Here is a 25,871-nt window from a genome sequence, read left to right as displayed (position 1 = left end):
GATGTATATATAGCTTTAGGGAGCCCAGGATACAATGATAACCAAAACTCTATTTTCATCCACTATATATATGTGTGTATATGTGTGTGTGTGTATGTGTGTGTGTGCATATATGTAGGCATGTATATATGTACATGTATATGCATGTATATATACACACACACACACATAAATATATGGTGGATGAATATGTATGAAATATATATCATATGTGTGTGTGCATATATATATATATATATATATATATAATATGCAAATGGAACTTCTAGTATGTTGTGTTGCTCACAAACTAGATCCAATCCGCGGTGAAAACCTAGACAGTCACTAACAAGACTGAGAGAGAGCTAGTAATGACCATCTTCATCCCAGTGAAGCACTGTGGCCTTTTTCTCCTATCCCAAGGAAATATATGTGTAAGAAGAGAGGGTGGGTAATGAATGAATAGGAAGATTTCATTTGGACAGACTGCATGATTTTATACTGGATGAGCTCTTGCTACACTGAATAATTCCATCACAAATTAACTTGAAAAAGCTACCTCTTGTTGGTTTCCAGTGAAATGAATGTGGCACAGTTCCCTGCAGATTTTAGATTCCTGTAGCACTGAAGCCTAGTAATTCAGGATATAAAACTTCTTGCTTTATACAATCAATTTGGTTTCAATATTTACAAAAACAGACATATTTTGAATATGTGGTGTGGTGTGCATTTTCACTTACCTTTTCCGCTGACTGAGCAGTGCCAAAAAAAATGGGAATGAAGGCAAGCCACACTATACATGTCGTGTACATAGTGAATCCAATGGGTTTGGCTTCATTAAAATTCTCTGGGACACCCCGAGTCTTGATGGCATACACAGTACATGTGACCATGAGAAGAATGCTATATCCCAAGGAGCAAATGATTTGGAGATCTGTAATGTCACATTTGAGAACTCCCCTGGCCTGCTCAGGGTTCATTGTCTTATGTTCATCATAGTCTATGATGATGTTGGGTGGATCAACACCAAACCAAATGAAAACTCCTAGAAGCTGAACTGATATTAAACTGGAAGTGATTGCCAGCTGTGATGTTGGGCTTATGAGTCTGGGAGCTGTCACTGATTTCTTGCCCTGCTCAAATATGCGATAAATCCGATTGGTTTTTGTCAAGAGGGCTGCATAACTGATGCACATACCCAAGCCCAAGAAAACTCTCCGGAAAGAACACACGGCCACATCAGGTTTGGCTATCATCAGGAAAGTGATAATGTAGCAAAGAAAGATGCCAGTCAACAGAACGTAGCTCAGTTCCCGCCCAGATGCCCGGACAATGGGCGTGTCATTGTAGCGGATGAAAGTGGCCATGACAAAGATGGTGGCAATGATCCCCAACATTGCTAGGAAGACAGGGATGACAGCCCAGGGGGAATGCCACTCTAATTTGATGATGGGGATATCCTGGCAGCCGGTTCGGTTTTCATTGGGCCTCTGGTCGTAGGGGCAATGTTGGCATGTCATCTCATCAAACTGGTACTGGTAGCCATCACAAGGCTCACAGGTCCAGCAGCACGGAGTTCCCTTCTGAGTCTTCTTTCTTTGCCCAGGCTTGCATGGCAGTGTACACACTGAGGGGGGGATCTCCCGGACTCCTTTACCCCACTGCATGTCCTCTATCTGCAGCATAAGAAATGAGAAGGTGTAACTGGCAGATTAGTTAAGAGAAAAGGGAGAGAAGGAAACAACAACAATGATAGAAGCAGCATTTGAGACTTGACAAGGCTAAAGAACTACCCACCTCCCTACAGTTAGTTTGAACTAAGACCAAGATTTGACCCCAACTATTCCACCACAGCATCCTTACTTTTTGCTACTATGGAGTATGCCAAACATGCCTGATTTTAAGATTTCCCTGTGGTTGGGGCACCTGGGTGGCTCAGTCGGTTAAGCATACAGACTCTTGATTTCTGCTGAGGTCATGATCTCACAGTTCGTGGATCAAGCCCCAAATCAGTATGGGGCCTGCTTGGGATTATCTCTCCCTCTCTCTCTCTGCCGTTTGCCGGCTCGTGCTCTTTCTGTCTCTCAAAATAAATAAATAATAATAAAAAAATTCCCTGTGGCAACTGTTAAAAAATACATATTCCCTATTCCTACCCTACACATTCCAAACAAGAATATACTAAAAGGAAAAAACAAAAAACAAAACAAACGAACAACAACAAAAAAACCCAACTACCTTTGGATCTTTAACAAATCTTTAACAAATGATAAATCAAAACACAAATTTTAAGTAATGTGAAATGTTACATGCATCTCCCTTATTAGCTGCTTTTTAAAAATTTGTTTTAAAATTATTTTAGGTGATATTGCAATGTTTACTACCTTTCCTAAAATTCTGTAGGCATCACTGCCATTATTAATGAGAAATTTTGAAGCAAATTCATTTTAGTCTATTATTTATCACATAGGAGTAATAAGGTTCATTACTGAAGGGTATATAATGGTAGTTGGCCATATCTAAGTAATTGGTAAGCATTTGAATAAAAAAAAAATATGGTATGGAAACCTTTCAATATTGGCCACGTACCTACCTATTCAGAGATGAAATTTAAAACTAAAATACCGTATCCTAGAGGAGGATGAATGTTGATTTGCTTTAATTAGAATAGTGGTTTTCTAGAGGGCAATTCATAATCAACAGTGTTCTGAGAAATAATGTCATTAGAAACAAAGAAAAAGTAGTGTCGGGCTGAAATTTCATTGTAGCAGAGATCTCTTACTTGTCAGCACACCATCTACTCTTCCTCTTTCCTGATATTGGTTCCTCAGAACTCTTTCTACATGCTTGCTGTGAGATGAAACTTACACTAAGCTCCAGGGGTTGCTCACATGACCCAGTCTTGGCCAGTTAATGTACAGCAGGGGTTCTCAAGCTTGAGAATGTTCACTAGGAGGGTTCCTTACCACCCAGTATACTGGGTCCCACAGTAGGATTTTTTGATTGGGTATAGAAGGGATCTGAGAATAAGTATTTCTAACCAAATCTTTGGTGATGTTTCTGGGGATTATCTAGGGACCACACTTTGTCAAAAATGGATACATTCCAACCTCCTAGCCACAGAATATGGGTCAGGGATGGGATTGTTATAGAATGGAGAGGAATTTAATTTCATTTTTACTGAGATTATATGTAATAAAAATATCTCGTTTTTGTTGGACTGGCAGTTTGTAGGATATAATGATGCCAGTGTGCAAGGCTATAAGAATGAAGGAGTTTCTACAACAGAGAAGTCAACAAAAAGAAAAGCATTACTGAGAAAGAGAAGAAGAGAGATTACTAAGGAGCCTGTTTGAGCTACTTGAGACAGCCATGCCTGAAGCATGAATTCCCTAGACTATGCCATTATACAAGCCAGTAAATTCTGCTATGCTGAAACACTTTCAATGACATTTCTGTTACTTGTGATCAACAGTCCTGAAAAATACATGCATTAAATAACTTAAATAAAAAATATAAATTAAATATGACTTTAATTAAGTCAGAAAATTAATTCATAGAATAAATGCCAATGAACAAATTTAGCTGAAATTCCCCATACCTTTTTTTTTAATGTTTATTTATTTTTGAGAGAGAGAGAGAGAGAGAGAGAGAGAGAGAGAGAGAGAGTCAGAGCACAAGCAGGGGAGGGGCAGGGACACAGGGAGACACAGAATCCAAAGCAGGCTCCAAGCTGTCAGCACAAAGTCCATGGGGCACCAACTGATAGCCCATGAATCATGACCTGAGCAGAAGTCAGATGCTCAACCGACTGAGCCACCCAGGCACCCCTTATCCCCCACACCTTTTTAATACAGTTGGACTAAAAAAATAGGATAGAAAAATACTGGAAAATCTGAGCCTTTTTAAAAATGCATAATTTTAAGAGATGAGGGGGAAAGCAAACTAATTTATTGCTCTTGGAAGTTTAGTACTGTATTAAAACAGAATGCAATGTATAGCAGGGTGTGATACTTACATCAAAACCCAAGTTAAGATCCACATTCAAAATCTAAAACAAATGTAGTTAACTTTGAAAAATAATGGCTCAGGGATTAAGCTTCATAAATTATCATAGCCTTGTAATGGTTGAATTTGAACTTTAAACAGAGACCCAAAAATCTTCAGATGACTTGTGTAAACCCATTTGCCTCAGCACAAAGCCCAAGTCAGTACTAATAAATCTAACTAAATATAAAACATAATCATCTCTTTCTCAACATCATGATTTTTGAGGCAGTAAGTCACTGGCAGCCATCCCAAAGTCATAAAATTAAGGAAATAATTTGTAATAAGCGATAAAAAGATACACATTAACTTTACAAATGTCAAACTGTGAGAAGATAGAACCTAAAAAATTGCTATTATTAATACAAATGTTTCCAAATGTCAAATTAAAAGGTCCTACTCCTGGTTAGTAAGAAAGATTAACCCAAAAAAAAAAAAAAAAAAAAAAAAAAAAAAAAAAAAAAAAAAAAAAAACAAAAAAAACCCAGAAACCTATAAATATATTTCACTAGCTAAACTTCAGATTGCCTAATTCTAACACTAGTAGATAGTAATATGCCATATGATTAAACTTGATCTATGGGAATAGATGAAGGGCTCATACAAATATAAAAACAAATTATTATCTGTAATATTTTACAGCCAATTTCAAATGTTGCCAGCTATTTCTTTCCCCTTGGAATAAAATAAAATGCCCAGCAATGCTGAACAACTTTTTTCCACCCTTAACTTATCCAAATATATACAAGAGCTATAACCACAAACATTACATTGACTGATTACTTAATTTGTTTTCAATTTTCATTTAAAGTACATCTCAACTCCGTTTAATTGTATATATTACAGCAACAAAGTTGCCTCTTGCACCAAATGAACAAAAGTCTAATTTACTCGCTTTGCCAAAAAAATCATTATTGAAAATATATTGTGTTGAATGAAGATACCAAGTAACCTTTAAAAGCTCTAGTAAGTGAGAATTCTTCTAAAGCGATACATATGATTTGTGTATATCTATACCCATCCTCACACACTCAGTGGCTTGTTTCATAAGAATAAACAGTCAGCTGCAAATGCCCATGGATACTTATTAAAGGGAGAATACTCATTTAGGACTATGAATATTCAAGTATAGTGTCAATTTTCTTTGCCAGAGGCTAGTAGGAATGTAGATTTCTATTCTATTTTGATGGCTGCAACAAAACCAAGTTTCCCTTAGCTGGAAAGCCAAAGTGAAGGTGCAGAAAGATTAGAAAAAAGGGCTAGGATGTTTACTGCCATCTTCTTTAGAAGATACAGTCCTACATTCCCTGATTAAGGATGCATTTTCCTCCCGGACACCGTTGTTTATAGTCATTGGATACTGGGTCTGCTCAGTAGCTGGCTCATGGGGAAGAGATGTTGAAATAGATTATATGGATAGGCAGATCAATTGTTTAGGAAAAAAATGTAGTTCTGGCCAATGAAAGCAAACATAAGCCTGGTGTCGAGTCCTAGGAATGTGGCTCTTCGCTCTTAAAAGAGATACAAGGAAGAGATCTATGGTCTTTAGCCTTTGAACTCTGATGTGTACAAACATGATGTATGGAGCTGCAGCAGCCACTTTTTAACCATGAAGACAAGCTTATGGGAAAAAAGCCCATATCCTGAGGATAGAAAACAATAGATAAAAAAAGAATTTTTGTCTTTGATGGTGCTGAAATAATTTCTAGGCCCAAGATGGAGCCACTGCTGCTCAGGATGTCACCTCAGCAAACCAAACTTGGATAAGTTCTGTGCCCCTATAAACAAGTTCCCCTTGACCAGACACACAGTGTACTCAGTTAGCCAGTCTCAGAATGCCAAACCAACTCTGAGCCTTCTTGGCCCAAACAAGATTGACTATATGGCCCCAGACTATCACTTCTTTTCTGTTTGTCTTTTCCTTGTTGTTTATTCTTTATCCTGTAAAAAGCTTCCTGCCTTCCATCCCATTTTGTGGTTCTCTGAAAGGAGACTGTCTAGTTCATGAAGTGTTTAAAGTTAGTTTCTATCATCTAAATGATCTTCATTAATCATTCTTTAACAGTACGATAATGATGTCACCAAATTAACCAACACTGGTACTAATGTACCCCTGAATTTTGAACATGAAATGATAAACTTTCCTTAGTGGTTGGCCAATATTGCCTGCATAGTCAACTACTTGCAATGAAACATTCTAACAAATACACTTTTTCTTACTTCTGCATCTACTACGTGAACACCTTCTGAGACTGTTAGACAATTAGCCAATAATTCAAATTCTAATAGGGATAGCAAGTAGCTCCAGAAGGAAAAGGGACTTTCAAACAACAAATGATCAGAAACACTTGTCTTGTCTCCTGGGAATGCTCTTAAAAGAGAGTAGGAAAGCCCCAGACTCAGAATATCAGCTGGGACTCCATTGCTCCTGGCTCAGAGAGGAAATGATGAAAAAGCACCTGTCAGCTCAAGTTCTCTAGCACATGTGATTGGCAAAGAAAAATTGGGGTCTGGCTCTAATAGAGAGTGAGCTACTTCACAGGGAATGTGCAGACCTTATAATCACTGGAATTTTAAAATAAAACCGAATTAGTTGCTGTCTTACTGCCAAAGGCAGAACTCAAACAAAAGCAGAATACACTGTTTGGTGTATCATTTGTATCTAGTAGAGATCTGTTCTTTTCCCCACATAGACATTTTCTATCTAAGTGAAAATTTTGTCACTGCAGGGATATTTTCTTTAGTGAAATTCCATTTGCATGTTTCCTAAGCTTACTCTGTAGACCAAGCTGGCTGGTGCTTTTATTGAATAATTCTCTACAATATTATTTTTTTACTTATTAAAACCTTAATAGAATAAGCTAATTTTAAAAGAGCCTTCTTATTAAAACACTATTTGTTCATTAAAATATATGTGTCCCGTCTAATTTTTGGAAAGAGCGTTTTAGGAAAAATGAACAGGAATATTTAATCCTTGATATTAGAAAAGAGCCAGGTTTCAGTTCTGCAGGGGGCAGAGGGGTCAAGTAAGCAAGGTAGAGGGGCTACCAAGAGCTTCGCAAGGAATCCTGTAGCAGCATTCAATGGCTTTTTCTTTTTTAAGACTCAGCTTCTATTTTTAAACCATAGGCAGTATGACTAGACTATGAAACAGAATTTCAGGGCTGCCATATTACGATAAAAACACTCATTAATTCATATTCTACCTATTCAAACTATATAAAAGAACATTTTTTTTAAGAGAGAGAGAAAGAGAGAGAGAGGGAGAGAGCAGAGGAGGGGAAGAGAGAGAGGGAGACACAGAATCTGAAGCAGGCTTCAGGCTCTGAACTGTCAGCACAGAGCCCGATGCAGGGCTCAAACTCACAAACCCCGGAGATCATGACCGGAGCTGAAGTTGGACGATTAACCGACTGAGCCACCCAGGCGTCCCAAGAATCATCTTTGTTTTTAATGTACTCTAGGAAGAAAGTGGCACCACCATATTGTTAGGGAAGGCTTTTTGCTATGGTAGAACCTGGGCATTCTCATGGAAAGATCCAGAGCTTCATCTCACCACCGAGCCCCTGGAAGTCCAAGACGTTGATACATTTATGCTGTCATAGAGATTTTATTTTGAATTAAGCCAGTGGTTCCTAAACCTGCCACACATGTGAATCACTTGGAGAGCCTCTAAAATTTTCAAAGAAGCATCAGTGTCTTTTAAAACTCCTCAGGTGAAAGGTAGACAGGTTTGGGAACCACTGAACCACACACTCTGAAGAGCTGGGGTTTGGAAGAAAATCTTTGTGCTGTGTAGACAACTTAGTGACCACAGAGGTGGTCTTGCCTGGACTTCTATTCTCAACCTTACGATACAGTATCTCTCATTAAAAGTCAGAATGGGTCACATAAAATGCTCAGTGATATTCTGACAATTTAATGGGACAGTATGAAGCTATCGTGAAATTACAGAGTTGCATGGTCAGTAAGGTCTCTAGGCTTACGTTTCATTATGTCATTGGCCAAACAATTTAAAATGCCTACGGCAGCAGAACATAGAAAGTAAATGAATGGAGAGGTAGTGAGACATTTCTGTCCCCAAAACAACCAAGTCTAAAGGAACACAGTAAGATTATGCATACTTAGAAATAGGTGTTAAATTATACATCAAGAAGAGATTTCATAATAGTTCTGCCTAAATGATCTGCACTCACTGTTTCAATGCCTGTATTTCCCTCAAATACAAGCAACAGTGGGTGGGTGCTTGTTTTTAAGTGTATATAATTGAAGCCTCCCAGATTAACTGAACAGTTTGCCCCTACAGTAAATCTAGGTTTCTCATTCTTTATGAAGCTTTTCTCTATTTCTAACTAAAAGGGATGACTAGGCTTGGTTTCAGAACTTCTTTTTTATCCTCCCCACCCCCTACTCAGAATATATGGAACCTTCTGATTTTTTTTTAAAGTTGATGCCTTTTTAAAGATATCATGTACTCTAAGGGCCAAACAGTGCACATCTGCTGACACTAGTTAGCTGCCTCTTTCTGAAACAATACTGTCACTATAGAAGCCATCTCCTTATAGTGTATATGCTGACTACAAGTGACCACTGATCTATTCCCTCTCTGGGGACAGTTCCCTAAAAGATGCTTAGCAATCAAATATTAGGTATTTAATCTTGTGTAATTACTAAATACATTTCAAAGTACTTTTTAAAAAAGATGGGTCTAACAATAACATATTCTAATAATAACGTGAACATATTCATGTGGATGCCTCAAAAATACCTCCCATTAAACTTGTTTAAAATTAAACTCATGATTTACTCAGGGACTGGCAAACTACTGCCCATGGGTTGAATCCTGCCCACTGCCTGTTTTGTCAATAATATTGTATCAGAGCATCATCTCAGTTGTTCACTTACATGTTGTCTATGGCCAGTTTTTTGTTACAATGGCAGAAGTGAGTAGCTATGAATGCATGGACTGCAAGGCCTAAAGTATATACTATCTGGCCCTTTATAGAAAATATTTACTGACACAGATCCAAAGAAAACAAAATGACAAAGCCCTAGTGCATGGCAACCTTATGTATCTGTAAACCATAAGTTTTGTCATCTTCAACATCTCCCATCCTCTTGGCCCCTCATAGTTAAGTTACCAACACATCATGTAGATTTTACCTCTTGAAATCACTTAAGTTAATCATTTCATATAACAAACTATTTATTAAATACAGGCACATCTTGATTTATTGCTCTTCCTTTTATGGCCCTTAGGAGGTATGGCATTTTTTACAAATTGTAAGTTTGTGGCAACCTTGCACTGAGCAAGTCTGTGGGCACCATTTTTCCAACAGCATTTTTCACTTTGTATCTCTATATCATGTTTTGTAACTCTCACAATATTTTAAATTTGTTCATATTATTGTATCTGTTATGATTACCCATGATTCATGATCTCTGATGCTCAATTATAATTGTTATGGGCCGCCATGAACCACTCCCACATAAAATGGTGAGTGGGTTTTATTTAATTGATAATTTATTTAATAAATAAATGTTGTGTGTGTTCTGACTACTCTACCAGCCAGCTGTTCCCCCATCTTCCTGCCTCTCCTTAGGCTTCCCTATTTCCTAAGACACAACAATACTGAAATTAAGGTAATTAATAACCCTACAATGGGCTGTAGTGTTCAAGGGAAATGAATTTGGCGGACTTCATTGTTGTCTTATTTTAAGAAATTACCACAGCCATACCAGCCTTCAGCAACCACCACCCTGATCAGTCAGGAGACACTGACATTAAGGCAAAACACCCCACCAGCAAAAAACCAAACCAAACCAAACCAAACCAAACCAAAACAAAACAAACAAAACAACAAAATAAACCCAAGTTGACAAATGTTCAGACGAACATTTTTTAGCAATAAAGTATTCTTTAAGTTATGTACATTATTTAAGACACAATCTCATATTGCATACTTAATAAACTAAAGTCTAGTATAAACTTCTATATGCACTGGGAAACCAAAAAGTTCATCTGACAGTATTTACTGTGATATACACTTCATTGTGGTGGTTTGGAACCAAACCCGTACTACCTCTGAGGCATGCCTGCAAACTTTTTGGTGCTGCACCCTGTTTATTTGCTGAGAACAAACAGGAAAAAAAAAGTGCCTTAGAGAAATGAATCCTCTTTTCTCATCTTTGCTATCACCATCTCCTCTGCAAAATCTTTCTGTGGAGTTTCCCCACCTCCCTTTTCCTGCTGGCTCCCTCCTAATCCCATTAGCTGCACTACAGCCAGAAGGGTCCTTTAGCATGCTGATTTGGTCATGTCACCTTTATGCTTAAGCTCTTTAGTGACTTCTTGCTATAAAACATCCTAGATGCGTCATAATCCAGCAGGCACACAGAGCAATAGGCTTTAGCTGGGTTCCATGAGGGTTCCTGCCCCAGCATGAGTATGGGCCACAATATGCTGTTCTGTGATTCTTCGGTTCACTAAATTCTTGCTCAGGAGGTCCCTACCCCCACTGAATTGGCTCCTCCTTTAATAAACTCTAAAGACCCCCCCTTAAAGAACTTAACACAATTTGTAATTATGCACATATGTTACTTCATTAAGGTCTTAACTCCCAATTTATACATAAGCTTCTTGAAATCAGAGCTTCTGTCCACTTTATTCACTTGTTAGAAACTCAAAATCTGGGAGGAGGCTCCATAACATTGTTGGACTGAATGGGTGAATGGTAGTGTGAAGGACCGAGGAGACTGACCAGTCCTCTAGAACTGATTTTCTCCAGCCAAAATTCGAGTTTGATTCTAACTAACAATGAAAGGATCCCTAATTACGTATGTGAGTCTCCCTGTTTTCAGGTCATTTACTATACATCTATAGAGTGAAAGTTTACACTTGAAAAGTCTTTGGCATTTTCTTCAGGGAAGAAAGGGAATTAAATATGGAGCACTAAAATGCTAGGTAGAGGGGAAATTAATACAATTAACACATCACAGTAAAGGAAAAAAACAAGTCATGGACAATTTGCAGCCAAGGGCAGAACTTGATTTGAATAGGTCTCTGTGTCACCAGCTAGACCCCAAGACTTGGCCTTTACTGCCCACCTGCTTGTACTCACTAACCTCTGTCTTACATTTTTCCCTGAGCTCTTCTTTCTGGCTTTTCCCTTAACGCAGACAAATGAAACCTGAAACCACCCCAGGTGATAGACTCTCCTGACAACACCTGCCTTAGACCTAGACCACCTAGACCTTTTCAGCTAAACCTGAGTTGTGCCTGCACAGATGGATCATGGAGTCACCTCTAGAATGACCTACAATTACCTTTACCTCATTGTAGCACTAAACTCTCCACCCAAGGAGGAGTCTTAGCCTCATTTACATAACATACAATGTAAGTATATATAAGCTTGTTTACTTCAGGCACATGTGTGACCTTATGCCCACCTCTACATAGGATGGCAAGGCTCCCCTAGGCCCTCTCCCAGAGAATCACCACTTGGGAAGCCACTCCTCATGATCTCCTTGTTTGCTGCAAATAAAAGTTTTCATTGTGGGACAACTCAACCTAGTGCAGGTTCTGACTCACCAAGGAGTGAACTCATGTAGGCTCAGTTACACCTGATCATATAGGCAGAAAGAGCTAGGGGCTCCTAGGGAAATGAAGACAAGGTATAGCTTTCTTGACATAAGAAAACTCATTTTAGGCTTCTGGCCATCTTGTGATCTATGCCTGACTAGCACTACTTGCCCAAAGCACATTTCTTGCAGAACTTCCTGGAATATGTTGGGGCACCTGGGTGGCTCAGTCAGTTGAACGTCTGACTTCAGCTCAGATCATGATCTCATGGGTCGTGGGTTCGGGCCCTGTGTAGGGCTCTGTGCTGATAGCTCAGAGCCTGGAGCCTGCTTCGAATTCTGTGTCGCCCCCTCTCTCTGCCCTTACCCTGCTCATGCTCTTTCTCTGTCTCTCAAAAATGAATAAACGTTAAAAAAAATAACTTCCTGGAATATGTCAAAATTGCAGAAGAAGAGACCCCAGTAGATAATGATTTTAAGGCAACAAAAGAATGTTAGAATAGCCACAGATATAATCATCATATCGGGGACAATAAATCAGTGGTCAAAGTCCCAGTGCTGGTTCAAAAGTAAAAATTGATTGACCTTATGCACACTCTTGAATTATCTTTGCAAGATTTAAACCCCTGTGAGCACTCAAATACTAAACCAACAAAAGCTAGAGAACTGATGATGCTGACTCTTGTGGAACCTCCTGATCTTGACTTGGATTCTGTCACCTTAAGATGACTTTTGCCCCACTTCCATGCTGAACTGCCTAGCATGCAAGCACCCTAAGTTTAAAACTTCCCCGATTTTGTTGTTCAGGGAGACACAGCTTTGGGAAAGATCTCCAGTGTTCTCCTTGACTTGTTGCAAAAAAAATCCTCCCATTTCCTATTCCTTCGTTCAGTTGTATCTTTCACTCACCATCAACCAAGAGGCAAACCCATTTTGGAGTAACAAAATTTTCTCTGAATACTACCTTCTCCATTAGCAAGGTTAGCTACAGCTCAAAGTAGAAAGAGCATGATCTGTGAAGTCCAACTTTCCTGGGTTCAAAGATAGATTTCATTACATCCAGACTTTATACCCAAAGGCAAGTAGACAATCAGAGTATCTTTTTTGCCAAGCTTATCGGTTATGAAGACTGAAGGAGATAACATGTCTAAAGAATTAGCATGGTGCCTGACACATTGTAGCTTCCTGAATAATTGTCATTAGAATATTCTAGGGCATCAGTGAGCAACTTAAGCCATGCAAAGAACATTAGGATGGCCATTCCCAATTCTCCGTTCACTCTTGAGTGCTGACGCTTCCAATGGAATATCACCAGCGATAATGCGATAGCAGCATTTCAGACTCTATGCATCAAAAAGTGAACATAGCATTTTTCTTCCCTTTCTTGATTTCACCTACCCCCTCCAAACTGTCTTGGTATAGTGGAATAGTTAACATGAATGTGGAACTCAGAGGCACATGTACTAAAATCCTAACAGAGTAATTTTGGACAAGGCATTTATGTTCTCTGAGCTTTATTTTTTGATCTATGAAATTTAGATGGTAAGAGTACATCCTAGACTTACTGAGAAAATTAGTGTATGTGACACACATTGTTTTACACATGGTGAAAACTAAATGAGTTATGTCTATTCAAATCATGATTAGTGACCATACTGTCACTTAAATTTTTTTTTTAACATTTATTCATCTTTGAGAGATAGAGACAGAGTGTGAGTGAGGGAGGAGCAGAGAGAGAGGGAGACACAGAATCTGAAGCAGGCTCCAGGCTCTGAGCTGTCAGCACAGAGCCTGATGCGGGACTCGAACTCACTGCGAGATCGTGACCTGAGCTGAAGTCGGACACGTAACCAACTGAGCCACCCAGGCGCTCCCATACTGTCACTTTTGATACCTCTCTTCCCTTGCTCCCCTCAAAAAATAACAGTTGCAAAGTTCATTCCAGTCTTCTTCTGTGAACCTGTTTTGTCTTTGCCCCCAATGACAAGGATCTACTAAAGTTATCATTATTGTGTTCTCTTACTTGCTTTCTGATTTTAGGTCTTCCCTTTCACTTCTTACTTTATTATTCTGGTATCATTTTATAACAGTTATAGTCAATGAAACATCCAGGCGTTTACTTGTTTGTCTCTCTCCACTTGAAGAGAGCACATTCAAGTTGTTTCCTTATGTTTACCTTGTACCTAGAGGAGCCGCTCAAAAACTCTTTGTCATGAAGTTGCCTTCTTGGAAGGTGTGGGTCTATTGCAGCTTGGATTAAAATCCACTGCCCACCTGACACAGCGCAGACACCTGATTTTGGCAATCAAGTCCCTCCTCTCCTGCCTCATCTGCATTCACCAACCACCCTAACACCCATTACTCTTCTAGAAAAGGGCACTGTTTATGTTTCCCTTTGATACCCTGTGATTCCCCATTGGCACTCTTCCATTCACACTCAGCCTTTAGCTGTTATGCTTTCCTCTAATTCTTAAACAACTAGCTCAAATGCCCCAAATCTTCCCTGATGCCTCTTTGCTACAAATACACTCTCCCTTTGTTGACATCTCTTAGCATTTGTATCTGTACTATTCTTCTACCTCTTATACTTTGAAAACTGGGGCCCACCATGTATTTTTTTAAAACCCTTTAGAGCCTAGAAGGTGGACTGGAACCGCTACAGATTCCATTCCAAGAAAGAACTCCCAGGATTAGGACATAAACGGATAAATCCTTAGGAGAAAAAAAAATGGCTTCTTGTTAATGCCCTTCAACACTCCTGTATTCTTGCTTTTTGTTTGAGCTTCCCAACTCTGACTTGCTTAAATATGACAAACTATACAAGCAAGAACAATAGAAGTCCTCATATCACTGCTACTAAATCTTCTTTTCTAACCAGTTCAGCCATTCATCTTAGGTTTTCACACCCGAGGCAACTTGCAAATTGCTTTTCACCCACTCACCTGGGGTGAGTCATGCCATCTGCCAGGTAAGTGGGGAAGAATGCTGATCAGTTTACCATCTGAGAGAAGAAGGGCTTTTGATTTGCCTTCTTTTTTTTTTCTTTTTTCTCCTTTCTATTTTTGTAAGCTCTGAGTATTTTGCTTCCCTCTTCTAAACTAGAGGAAAGAAACTGTTTTTATACTGATTTTTTTTTTTAGAAAGCTTACCCCACATTTCATTCTGATGAATACTAGCCCTGCAATATATTATTTTGAACATAGGAACCTCCCCCCACCCCAGTCACCTCACATTAACCATTGCCATGTCAGGAGGGACCAAAGAACAGTTTATTAAAGAGCCTGAGAAATCTTGCTGTTAAAAAGAGACTATGCTTTGATTTAAGCCAGTGGTTTCTAATTCATTTGAGTGCAGAACAAGCATTCTTTACCCTTCTGTAACATCGATTTTCTCAACATCCTGCAGAATCTGTATCTGTCCAATAACACTAAGGAAAACAGTGACATTAGTTTATTAATACTTTGGGATTCTAGCACCATCTTTCAGATCTTTTCCCTTCTTGGATGAGTGTAATCTGTCACATCATGGAAGGTCAAAGAACATGAAATGGATTGTCACCCATCAGGATGCTAGTTGGATCATCTTTGGCTCCCATGAAGGTTCATTTCCTCACCAGTAAGTGGAGTTAGCTAATGGAGAATCAAATACAACTGTATATATGAGACTATTTAAAAATACTTAATATTCAATTAAAGTAAATATTTTTATTTCTTCTGGGTTTTTTTTTTCATAAGAAAGAGAATAAACTAGTATTCATGAATTTTTTAGCTTTCTCTTTTTCACTGCCTCCACCCCTTTGACCACACAGCCTTATTAACTGGCATGTCCTCTCCCCTACTCAGGTCAGCAAGACTGAGCCAAATGTGTCTTCCTGATGAGCATCAGGCAAGCCAAACTAAAAAGTTAACCTTCATATTACAGGGCAATGGGCTACAGCTGCCTACAAATTGAGCTTAAGACAGCAGTGTTTAAACCATATACTTTTCAATGATGATTGGAAATTTACCTCTTTAAGAGACACCTCCACGTTAATCCAAGGAAAAAACTCAAATAATTGGAATTACAGGCTCAGTTGTCAGCTCAGAAGATGTGGTAGTGACATATTTCGGTAAGAAGCCCTTTGGGTTCGTTCACACTACATCTAAGTAAGCAGCCATCTACTGCCACTAAATTCTGTCCCATGCCATAAGGAGTTTTGCAGAAGGCTGTGGAGATGTTAGACTAATTAAGAAATGGAGTCTATGATCTCACACATTTAAAGTTCACAAAGCTAAGACAGAATTGACCTCTAAACCAAACAGGATATGGTATGGACTGAATTCTCTCCCAAATTCTCATGTTGAAGCCCAATCCGAATGGGATGATATTAGGAGGTGGGGCCTCTGGGAGGTAATTATGTCACTAATGTGGAGCCATCTTGAATTGGATTAGTGTCCTTACACAAGAGATTCCAGGGCACTCTCTCACCCATTCAGCCCTATGAGGACACAGTGAAAAGACAGGGGTTCCTGAACCAGGATGCAGATTTTCATCAGACACCGAATCTGCTGATGTTTTGATCTTGGACCTCCCAGCCTCCGTAACTGTGAAAAATCAATTTCTGTTGTTTACAAGCCACCCAGTGAATGATATTTGGTCATGATAGCTTGAATGAATGGGGACAGCATATTTGTTTATTTTTACAGGGAGAAGCGAGGTTATCTTCAGCAAGCAAGGCAAATGAAGTGTTTATTTGATTCAGCTTATCTTACGAGGAATGCTAGACAACTAAATAAAGGGATATGAAAAGTACTTTTTCATCATGGAAAGTGCATACAGGACTGCAGGAACTATGAAGTCTGGAAAGGATCTTTCACAGCAAAATTTTTAAGGAGACATGTTTTTAAATCATCCTCCAGACATCATCTTGTATTTCTCCTGTCTCCTAATTCAAAGGCCACTAAGAAGCTCCTGTGCTCATGCACCACATTAAGCAATGACAATACAGATATGAGAAACACTTAATTCTTCTCTCTCAATAGGATTCTGGTGTCATGCTGGACATTTGCACGTAAATGTCACTAAAATCCAATGTAACTCAAGATACAATTGTGGCCCAACTGATCCTTTACCTGCCTTTGTAGGATACTGGAGCAGAGTCTCTGGATGAATACGCACTCTTTAGAGGGACAAAAGTGGGGAGAAAGCAACTAGGAAGAGTGAGCAGCTCAAGCAAATCCAAGAAAGCATGAAAACACTCAATTCAGGGATGGGGTTGAGGATAAAGGGCTATAAGTATTTTAAGTTGAGCTGAAATACAGAGTACAAGTTAAAAATAAAGAAGATAATGTTAGAGACAGACACAGACAGGCACCAGATCATGGAAAATCAGTTTGCTTATTATTGATTCAACAACTATTTACTGTCTACCCAGTATACACAAAGTGTTGTTGATTAGGATATGGCTGATGATCCAGTTGGATAGGATTCCTTACCTCAAAGAGCTTAAGTTAGTAAGACAAATAAACAATACAACAAAAACATATATTATAACAAGTGTTAAGCAGGGAATAAATAATGTACTAATGCAAGAATAACAAGAGGGCAGCTCCTCTCCATAGATAAAGAGAAAAGGTAATTTTTAAGCTATGACCTGAAAGGTAAGGACACAAGCATGGGAATTAACAGGGCTACTGCTAAGGCCCTGAGGCTGAGAAGACTGGCATGTTGTAACAGTGTCTCTCCAACTTGAATTTGTGAACAAATCCCCTGGGAATCTTGTTACAGTGCAAAGTTTGATTTAGTCCACCTGGAGTGGGACTGATATTTTGCATTTTTAACAAGCTCCCAGGTGACAGTGCTGGTCTAAGGACTACACCTTAACAGCAAAGTGTTAAGGAACTGAAGTCAGAATGTCCAGAGCCTAGATGTGGGATTAACAACACTCTCAATAGGGGCGGAGACTAAGAAGGAGATCAACCCAGAACTGTTGTGCATCCTACTAGGAAGGATATGGTTATCAGCAAGGCTACTATTTATTTTCCTCCTTTATGGAGCAGTAGGGGAGAGTGAATATGGGGCATCTTCCGGAAAAAAAAAAAAAGTTGCTGAGTCAAGTCTCCTTTTTATAACAACGGGCTTCCTGGCAAACAAACCAATGGCAGCTGGAGATTCTTATCTCTGGGATGCTCCTATCCAGGATGTACCTAGTCAGTGTGAAATTGCTTATGTTAAACAAACCAGCTAGAATCTATCAATTTACAGGGTATGATATCCTAGAAAACACCTTGTAAGCTGTGTGCCTAAGTTTAAAATAATGGTGTTTCATGTCCAGAAAAAGTTTTTTCTTTCTATGTAGCCACATATTACTTACAAACCTCATTTCTTACCCAGAGACCGAAAGGAAGAAAGGACCCAGGGGATGGTGTTGATACTTTCAGACCTCTCCCTACTTTGTCTGTGTCTCACAATTATTTGTAACTCTGGAATTCAAAGTAAAAAGCTTGTTAGTGGGTTTTATGGACATGAAGAATGTCCTCCCCAAATTCTTAAGTTAAAGCCCTAACTCTAATGCCATGTGACTCTATTTTGAGATGAGGCTTTAAGCAGATTATTAAGGTTGAACAAAGCCCCAAGGGTGAGGCCCTAGTCTGACAGAACCAGTGTCCTTATAAGATGTAAAGAGTCATCAGGAGTGTGTGTATGTACACAGTAAAGGACACATGAGGACACAGCAAGAAGTTGGCATCTACAAGCCAGGAAGAGAGGTCTCAGCAGACACCAAGCCTGCTGGCACCTTGATCTTGGACTCTAGTCTCCAGAACTGGGAGATAATACATTTCTGAGGTTGAAGCCACCCAGTGTGTGGTATTCTGTTACAGTGGCCTGAGCTAATACGCTGGGTAAAATCACTGATTTGTGCAAATCGGGTTTGACAAACTAATCCTCTATGTTAACTCACCTTTGCAGAGAAGTTGCAAAATAACCCCGTACAATGACTGATGACTCAAAGCCGTAGTACTCTGCCCTGGATATGTTGGGAGGTTTTGACATCAAAGGAAAAAAAAAAAAGGAGAAAAAGAAACATACCCATATCAAGGCCGCCCAGCCAGAGGGGGTCTGATTTAATTGTTCAGGGCCTATATATCAGTAGATTTTAAAAGTTCCCCATATGATTCTTATGTGCAGCCAGAGGTTTGAAATAGTGGCTGAAATTATGTTTTTAAAGATGTTTCTGGAGACCCTGGATGCAGGGATGGCTTGTGGGAAGTCTGTAAATCAATGTGTGTCACAAACCTTGGGTTTTGTCCACCCCAGACCTGTTAGGTGATAAATTAGCACCGCTTTCCCTTCATTTCAAACCTCCAAGTGCTCCCTTCTGTCAGAGCCCTGAACCTTCTGTGGGATGAGAAACCAAGCAGTGATGTAAGGCCCACACATCCCATCGATGCCTGGAGCACCAGGTCCCTCTGTAACTGCCCATTTTAATGAAAAAAAGTAACTGTTAATATATATGCATTATTGAAATGCACTCTCTAGTCTTTCTTGCCAACCTGCACATTTCTGTAATAAGCCATTTGTTCTGAGCTCAATTATTTTGTGATGTTTGATTAAACAAAATCAGTACCAAAATAATTCTATTAGGGTTAATTGACATCTTCTCGGAGGAAAATTAACCACTTTGTTGGACATGCTTTTAATAACAAGCTTCCCAGATTTCAATGGCCATATTTGAACACAATTCTTGAGGACTGCTCTGAAGATTGAATACAACCTTACAGATGGTTTTTACAAAACAGTTACCATGTGAACAGATCAAAGAATTATTCAGCCTTATAGACAGCACTATAATAATCATAAGACTTGGCAGCTAGGATTTATCTATTAAAGCCTTGTAATTAGTTTCTTAATCCAGAACTTGAAAATGGTAATAGTTTAATGCCCAAACTATGTCAGTAACATTTAGGTAATGCAATCTACTGAAATAGATGAACTTCGAATTCTCTTAGGAAATACAATGAGATGAAGAGGAAGTTAGTTTGCACCTGGGTCAGATAAGCTTTCTGAGCATAATACTACTAATCAATTTATTGTTGTTGTTGTTATTTATTATAATTTCTTCCCTCCCTTTGGCTCCTGGCACTAGAATGTGGAATTCTCCTATAGCCCAGAAACACTCTATCAATGCTGGAGGCCTTCATATCTTTTCTTTTACTTTTTTCAATATCAGGCCAATATTTTTACTTGCAAAACCTCCTCAGACCTAAAACGCAGCCAGAAAATATTTTATTTAGCTACAGCCTATGAAAAAGGGTTTTTACTCTTCAATAATACAATTATTGTTATTGAACATGAACTGAATGCTAGGCATTAAATACATACAGTCTCTAATCCTCATTATAAACCATTCAAGGGAAGAATTAGTCCCTGGGCTTTGTGAATGAGGAAACCTGGGCTCTGGTGTTAAGGGTCTGAGTCCATAATATTGATGGCTTTAAGGACACAAAAATAATGGGCTTTTAAAAATGTATTTAGATACCTATCTTTTAAAAATTCAAAGGGTACACAATCTCATACTACTAAGAGTTACTTTCTTTACATTCTTGCAACCAAACTCCCAGAGGCAAACAAGCTTACCACTTTCTTGTACACATTTCAGTCAATCTGTAAAAATATCTTCATTAATTGCAGTGCTTATTTAATTTTGCTGTGTTCCCCCCCCCCAACCCAGGAGGAAAAAAGAGAAGAGCTCCAAGGGGTTCAAAACCGCAGTCATTAATTATTAATCCTGCTTATTTCTAAGGATTGTTCCCTTCTTCACTGGACTCTATGGCTCTCTGAGGTCACACTCAGATATAAAAAGAGCTGCCTTGTTTGTAAATGGCTGGCTTACGGGAATGAAAAGGAAATTTGCATATTTATGCCTCTGTTCAGAATTATTTTTAATAATAGTAATTATAAATTATTTGAAGATTGTTAATGAGGTTAAGTCTTTTACTGTTATCAAGTATGTTTAATATGATGTTCAGTTATGGTTTTCATGCGCAAACTTGGGTCTCTAAATGTAGGCAACAATTCTAGTAGCGTTAACATGTCTTCACACACCCTCCTTCTTCTCCCTCTTCATGTGATCAGTCTATCCACCTCATAGAGGCCGGCCACATCTGTGCATCCTTGACCCTGGTCAAAGTGAATCTCTTTCTCTGACCCCGCTCAGAGTCTCTCTTCTCTAGAAGGCACAGAGAAATCTTAGGCTTTCTCCTCTAAAGACCCAGGGCATCTTGCTTAAACTTCCACTGTGGAATTATAACCATCATCTCTCTAAGATTTGCATTTACATCTTCCTATAAATTCCTCCAGGGCTGGAATCCAACATGAAATAAGTACAGAGGAAATATTTTGTGGTAGAAAGCTTGCAGTAGATTTTGGTCTCATATAAGCCTGAGACCCAACACATATTTTCCTTATCTTTTATTTTGTATTGTTAGGCAAGTCAATAGATCTTTCAGAACATTTTTCTGATTCAATCAGTGAGGCAAGTGTCTGCCTTAAAAGTTTCTAGAAAGATGAATGAACATAAATTAAAAGACTCCAAACACAGAAAGTGATGAATACATGGTAATTTATTTCCTTTTCCCTCCTTCAATATGTTTTTTTTTGAATTGACAAATATTGCCATTCTAGTTTTAATTTTAAATTAATTATAAAATATATCCTCAAACTTCAAAACTAGTTGAGGATCTGTTCGATCAGGCACTGTCCCTGTGAAAAGAATGGCTATGCCCACAGTTGAGGAATCCAGAATCCTTGGAGAGTGACCCTCCATATTGTCCTTCCCTAACTAATCTATCTCCAAGTCCTGTCAATTAAACCTTCTAAGTGCCTGTCCTGGCCAACTTCATTTCTCACTCTCCATCTTTATCCCCAGAGAGTGAACTCTTTTCATTTCTCATGAAACCCTGGACTTTCAGAAGAATCTCCATGCTCATCCAAACACATCTGCTTGGCTCCATCTGCCACATACAGGTATCTTTCAAAAGGCTAGTCTAATCTAGTCACAGCAACCCTACTCTTCTCTGCTTAAAACCTATAAATGGGTGTGTTTCCATGCTCTTAAGCAAAGTACCATAATTCTAACTGTGGCCTTCAAGACATACTTTGTTGGCCTTATCCCAAATGACATGATCCCCTAGCTTTCTGCAAAGGCTTACCCGTATAGGAGATCTTTGAGCACACATGGCTCTTTCTGATAGATTCCTCTTCCCTAGCTAGTTCCTGCTCCATCCTGCAGCCCTCAGCTCCCAGATCACTTCTTCAAAGAAGTCATTCCTAATCTCTCATCTTGGTGAAATTCACTTATAATGTACTGATAGCATCATTCATTGTCACAGATGCAGTATGATATGGTATGTGAGAGAGCATGTGATTGCCATCTGCCTCCCCTACCAAGTGGCAAGTTCACTGAGCAAAAGGGCAATGTTTTGGTTCACCATGTCCTTATCAGCCAGCACAAGGCTTGGCATCAAACGGACAACCAACAAAGATTAGTCAAATCAGTATGTAAACTAAAACTATACACAGCCACAGGTAGGAATAACTCAATGCTTACTACGTGCCAGACACTTTTTCTGGATCACAGTGGATCTCTATAACAAGTATTATGTCTCTTAAACCCTACTTTAGAGGGTGAAAATAATCAAACACACAACTTAATCTATGTTAATTATCCAAAATGCTGATTGCCCTTTAAACATTTCAGACTGATGACATGAGGGGCTGCTAGCTGTTCCACTGTGTTGAGTAGTGATTCTGCTCCTTAACTGCAATTGTCCGCCTTGAATGTAAGTACCAATAACTGAACATATCTGCCAATTCAAGATTCCTACTGCCTAACAGACCACCTGGGATTCAGGCAGTCATAATAATGTTTTAGTTTTCCATGAAAAGATACATAAACTGTTAGGACTGACAGTTGGAGAAAAGCAACTTGAACCTACCATATTATGTGACAGGAAAGCCGAATAGCTACTTACAAAATTTGAGTAAAAACGAAAGCCACACATCTACCCTGTCAGAGTCCTGGTAAGGAGGCAGGCACGGAGCCTGATATAACCAGGCAAAGGGAAGGGAAGAGGTGATAGGGCTGGTTAGCAAAGGACCAGGTGAAATGTCACATTGACATGGAAATGGACATATGGTACTGGAGAAACAGTAGTGTTTTCTGCCGCTCTAATTTAAAATTCTAATTCCTTCAGGTCTTGCCGTATCATTACTAATGACCACCACAATAATAATTTAAAGGAATGATGTGCTTGGAATAAACTAATCAAACCCTATGCTAAATGTTATTTATAGAGAGTATCAGGTATTCCATGTCACTGCTCACAAAACAATGCTGTTATTGTCATCCAGGTTTCACAGCTGAGAAGAGGGAGGCATGGAGAGTCTGGATCACTAAAGCCAACCTGCCAGGCTTGCAAGAGGCAGAGCCAGGAGGAGACCCAGGCAGCCTGACTCCAGAAGCTATGTTCCTAACCAAAGTCACACTGGGCAACACTGTAGTTGACCACCTTATTCTCTACATTTTCATCCTTGAGGCAGAAAACAAGCGAAGGCTTTTCCAGGCACACAGCTTGTCCATGCTCAGCCTCCCTTGCATTTATGCTATAAGCAGACTGGTGTGCGTTATTGGCAGATCTTCCCATAGAGCCGTCCCCTCCAATAGCTGCCTTAGTGCTGTCCACCTGTCACATAAAGGAGGAGGCCCTAGAAATGGCAACATGGATGAATGGACAGTCTGTGCACTTCAGAGACTGAATGGAACCCAGGCCCTTCCATCTCCACGCCAACCCCAGTCCACAATGTCTAACCATCCTGGCCTGTGACCAACGTGAGAAAGAAATCATTATTATGCTAAGCAGCTGAGATGTGGGAGTAGGTTACTTTAACTAATTCAACAGTGTTCGGGTCCTCTACAGCACTGACTGGCAGTTACAATTTATTTGTATGTTATTCACATACTGCTGTCTTCTTTGCTCAATTGTAAGCTCTGTGAGGGCAGCGACCAAATCTATTTCATCTACTACCATAGCTAATAGCAAATGCCCAGCCTGCAGCAAACACCCGGTAATATTTGTTAATGGAATATTGGGAGGGCGGGAAGTGAAGGCAACTAAGTGATCAGAGGTCATGGTCACAAAGTGCTCCCACTGCCAGTGACATGGGAACTGTGCTTAATGAAATTTAAGTCAAGAATCAGAAATGCTAGTGTCTTTAAGTGTATTCTTAAATGAAAACTTTAGGTTCAAAGGTTGTATATATTCTTCCCCAAGAGAGGTATTAATATAAAATTAGAATGCAGCACCAAATTATGTCCCTAGATCTGGTAAAAGTCTACCCTGCATGGCTCATAGAAGGTTTGAATGGAGGGTGGGGTCCTAGAAACCCACACTCAGGTGGGAGGCCCCTGCCCTGTAGGACCGCTCTCCTTTAACTGACTTACTGAAAACACACTGAGAATCCTTTGAAACGGGGCTATGGTCTCTCCCTGCTATCATAGCCTCCCCAAGACGATACACTAAATGAATGGAAAAGAAAATCTTCCTGAGAACCCACCATGGACTAGCCACTAATATCATTCACCTAATTCCCCACATCAATCCTCTGGAACAAGTAATGCAATAATCATAACAATAATAACCAGAAAAATAATTCTAGTTTTGACCTACTTTCTATTATGGACTAGGCATAGACAATGTCATACATGCTACAGACTTTACAACATTTAATTATTGCAACACATCCAGGAAATAAATGCCAAGAAATGTTAAGGTTCTGAGATTTCACCCTACTTTTAACTAGCAAGTTAGCCTACCACAGTCTTTTGGACGCTGGCAGAAGATATGCAAGCCCTGGGTCAGAGACAAAGTACCATTTACTATTCACAGTAATAGCAATAACCAGAGTCACATCATTTGTGCTGGTTTCTGGGGCCCCAATTCTCACAGGGTGATGTGAAGAAGGGCCAGATAGATGCTCTACACGCTGTGGTTTGCATTACAAATGAAGGACCTTGAGTTTAGAAAACCCCAGGATCTCATAGGGCCTGCACACATATACCTTCCAAGCTCTAACATGGACGGACATTATTTTTATTTTCCTGGACAGAAAACAAATCTTTCATCTGCTCTTTAAGAAGAAACTTGTGTCTTCCACAGTGTTCATAATATAAATATCCTTGAAAAAACCAGTCTGGAACAAAAGCTGAATTAATTTGTTCACAAAACATGCAGAAATGTGACAGACCCATGGAGATTTGTTTCCTATTTTACGAATGTGATAACAGGTCTAGAGTCATTGAGTAATTTCTCCAATTAACTTACCATGACTGGGAAGAAGAGAAGCAAGGATTCCAACTCTGGTCTAACTACCTCTAAAAGCTACATCCTAACTACCGTGCAACATTTTTTTCTAGGTTTTCATGAGCAGGAGACCAGGGCTTAAGGAATTAAAGATAAAGTCCCTCAATGCTGAAGGAGATTGTGAGGAAACTGAGATTTGAGTCCACACCATCCAACTCCAGACCTGGTGGTGTTACCAACACACTACAGCTACTGACCAAACAAACACCAGCATACGTGAGTTTTCGGCAATGCAGGCAAAGTGAACACAGCCAGGCAAAGTGAACACAGCCAGGAAAGGTGTGGAGAAAATGGGAGGCACAATTTACTCAGGTGAGGTGGGAAGGCCCCATCAGGGTCAAAGGAGAGAGAGAGAGACAGAGGCAGAGAGAGAGAAGCTAAGAGGGTGTGACTGGACTTGAGCTTGAAGGTTGGTTTTTACTTTACAGTGTGTAGTTTCTGTGCAGCCATCTAATTCACATGCAGATTTTCAGTATTGTGTTTGATGGACAAATCTTTTGAGAGCAGACTTGCCTCTCCTTTTCAGATGAGCTTACCCGCTTGCACCATCCCATATTACAATTGCCCCAGCTACCCAAAAGCTTAGGCAGGATGGCCACAACAAACAGATCTCACCAGTCACGGGAATATAGGCTCCATCCTTGGAGGTTTGTAGGTGATGTCTACAGGCTTTAAAATGAAATAAGCCAAACCTCCACATAGGAAAATGAGAAAAGAATATGAAAAGAGAACCCATTAAAAAAAAAAAAGACAAGACAAGAGAGAAAGGGGAATGGCTTCTAAACCCATAAAGAGAAGTGAGGGCCCCTCAGAGTAACTGAAACACAAATTAAAATCCCATGGGGACACCATTACTCAGCTGTC

General features: G+C 39.5%; 1 protein-coding gene across 1 annotated transcript in view; it reads right to left on the bottom strand.

Moving 5' to 3' along the window:
• Nucleotides 1-520: 520 nt before the first annotated feature.
• The window catches only part of GRM7 (glutamate metabotropic receptor 7), a 265,161-nt gene continuing 239,810 nt past the window's right edge, over nt 521-25,871 (bottom strand). Inside the window, exons 7-8 of the mRNA XM_049642243.1 lie at nt 720-1,655; nt 521-610 (exon numbers count right to left, since the gene is read on the bottom strand). Of these exons, the coding sequence (XP_049498200.1) occupies nt 521-610; nt 720-1,655 (1,026 nt within the window). The remainder of the gene's footprint in view (nt 611-719; nt 1,656-25,871) is intronic.

The sequence above is a fragment of the Panthera uncia genome, chromosome A2, assembly GCF_023721935.1.
Source record: "Panthera uncia isolate 11264 chromosome A2, Puncia_PCG_1.0, whole genome shotgun sequence".
NCBI lineage: Eukaryota > Metazoa > Chordata > Mammalia > Carnivora > Felidae > Panthera > Panthera uncia.
This window is presented reverse-complemented; position numbering and strand designations above follow the sequence as displayed.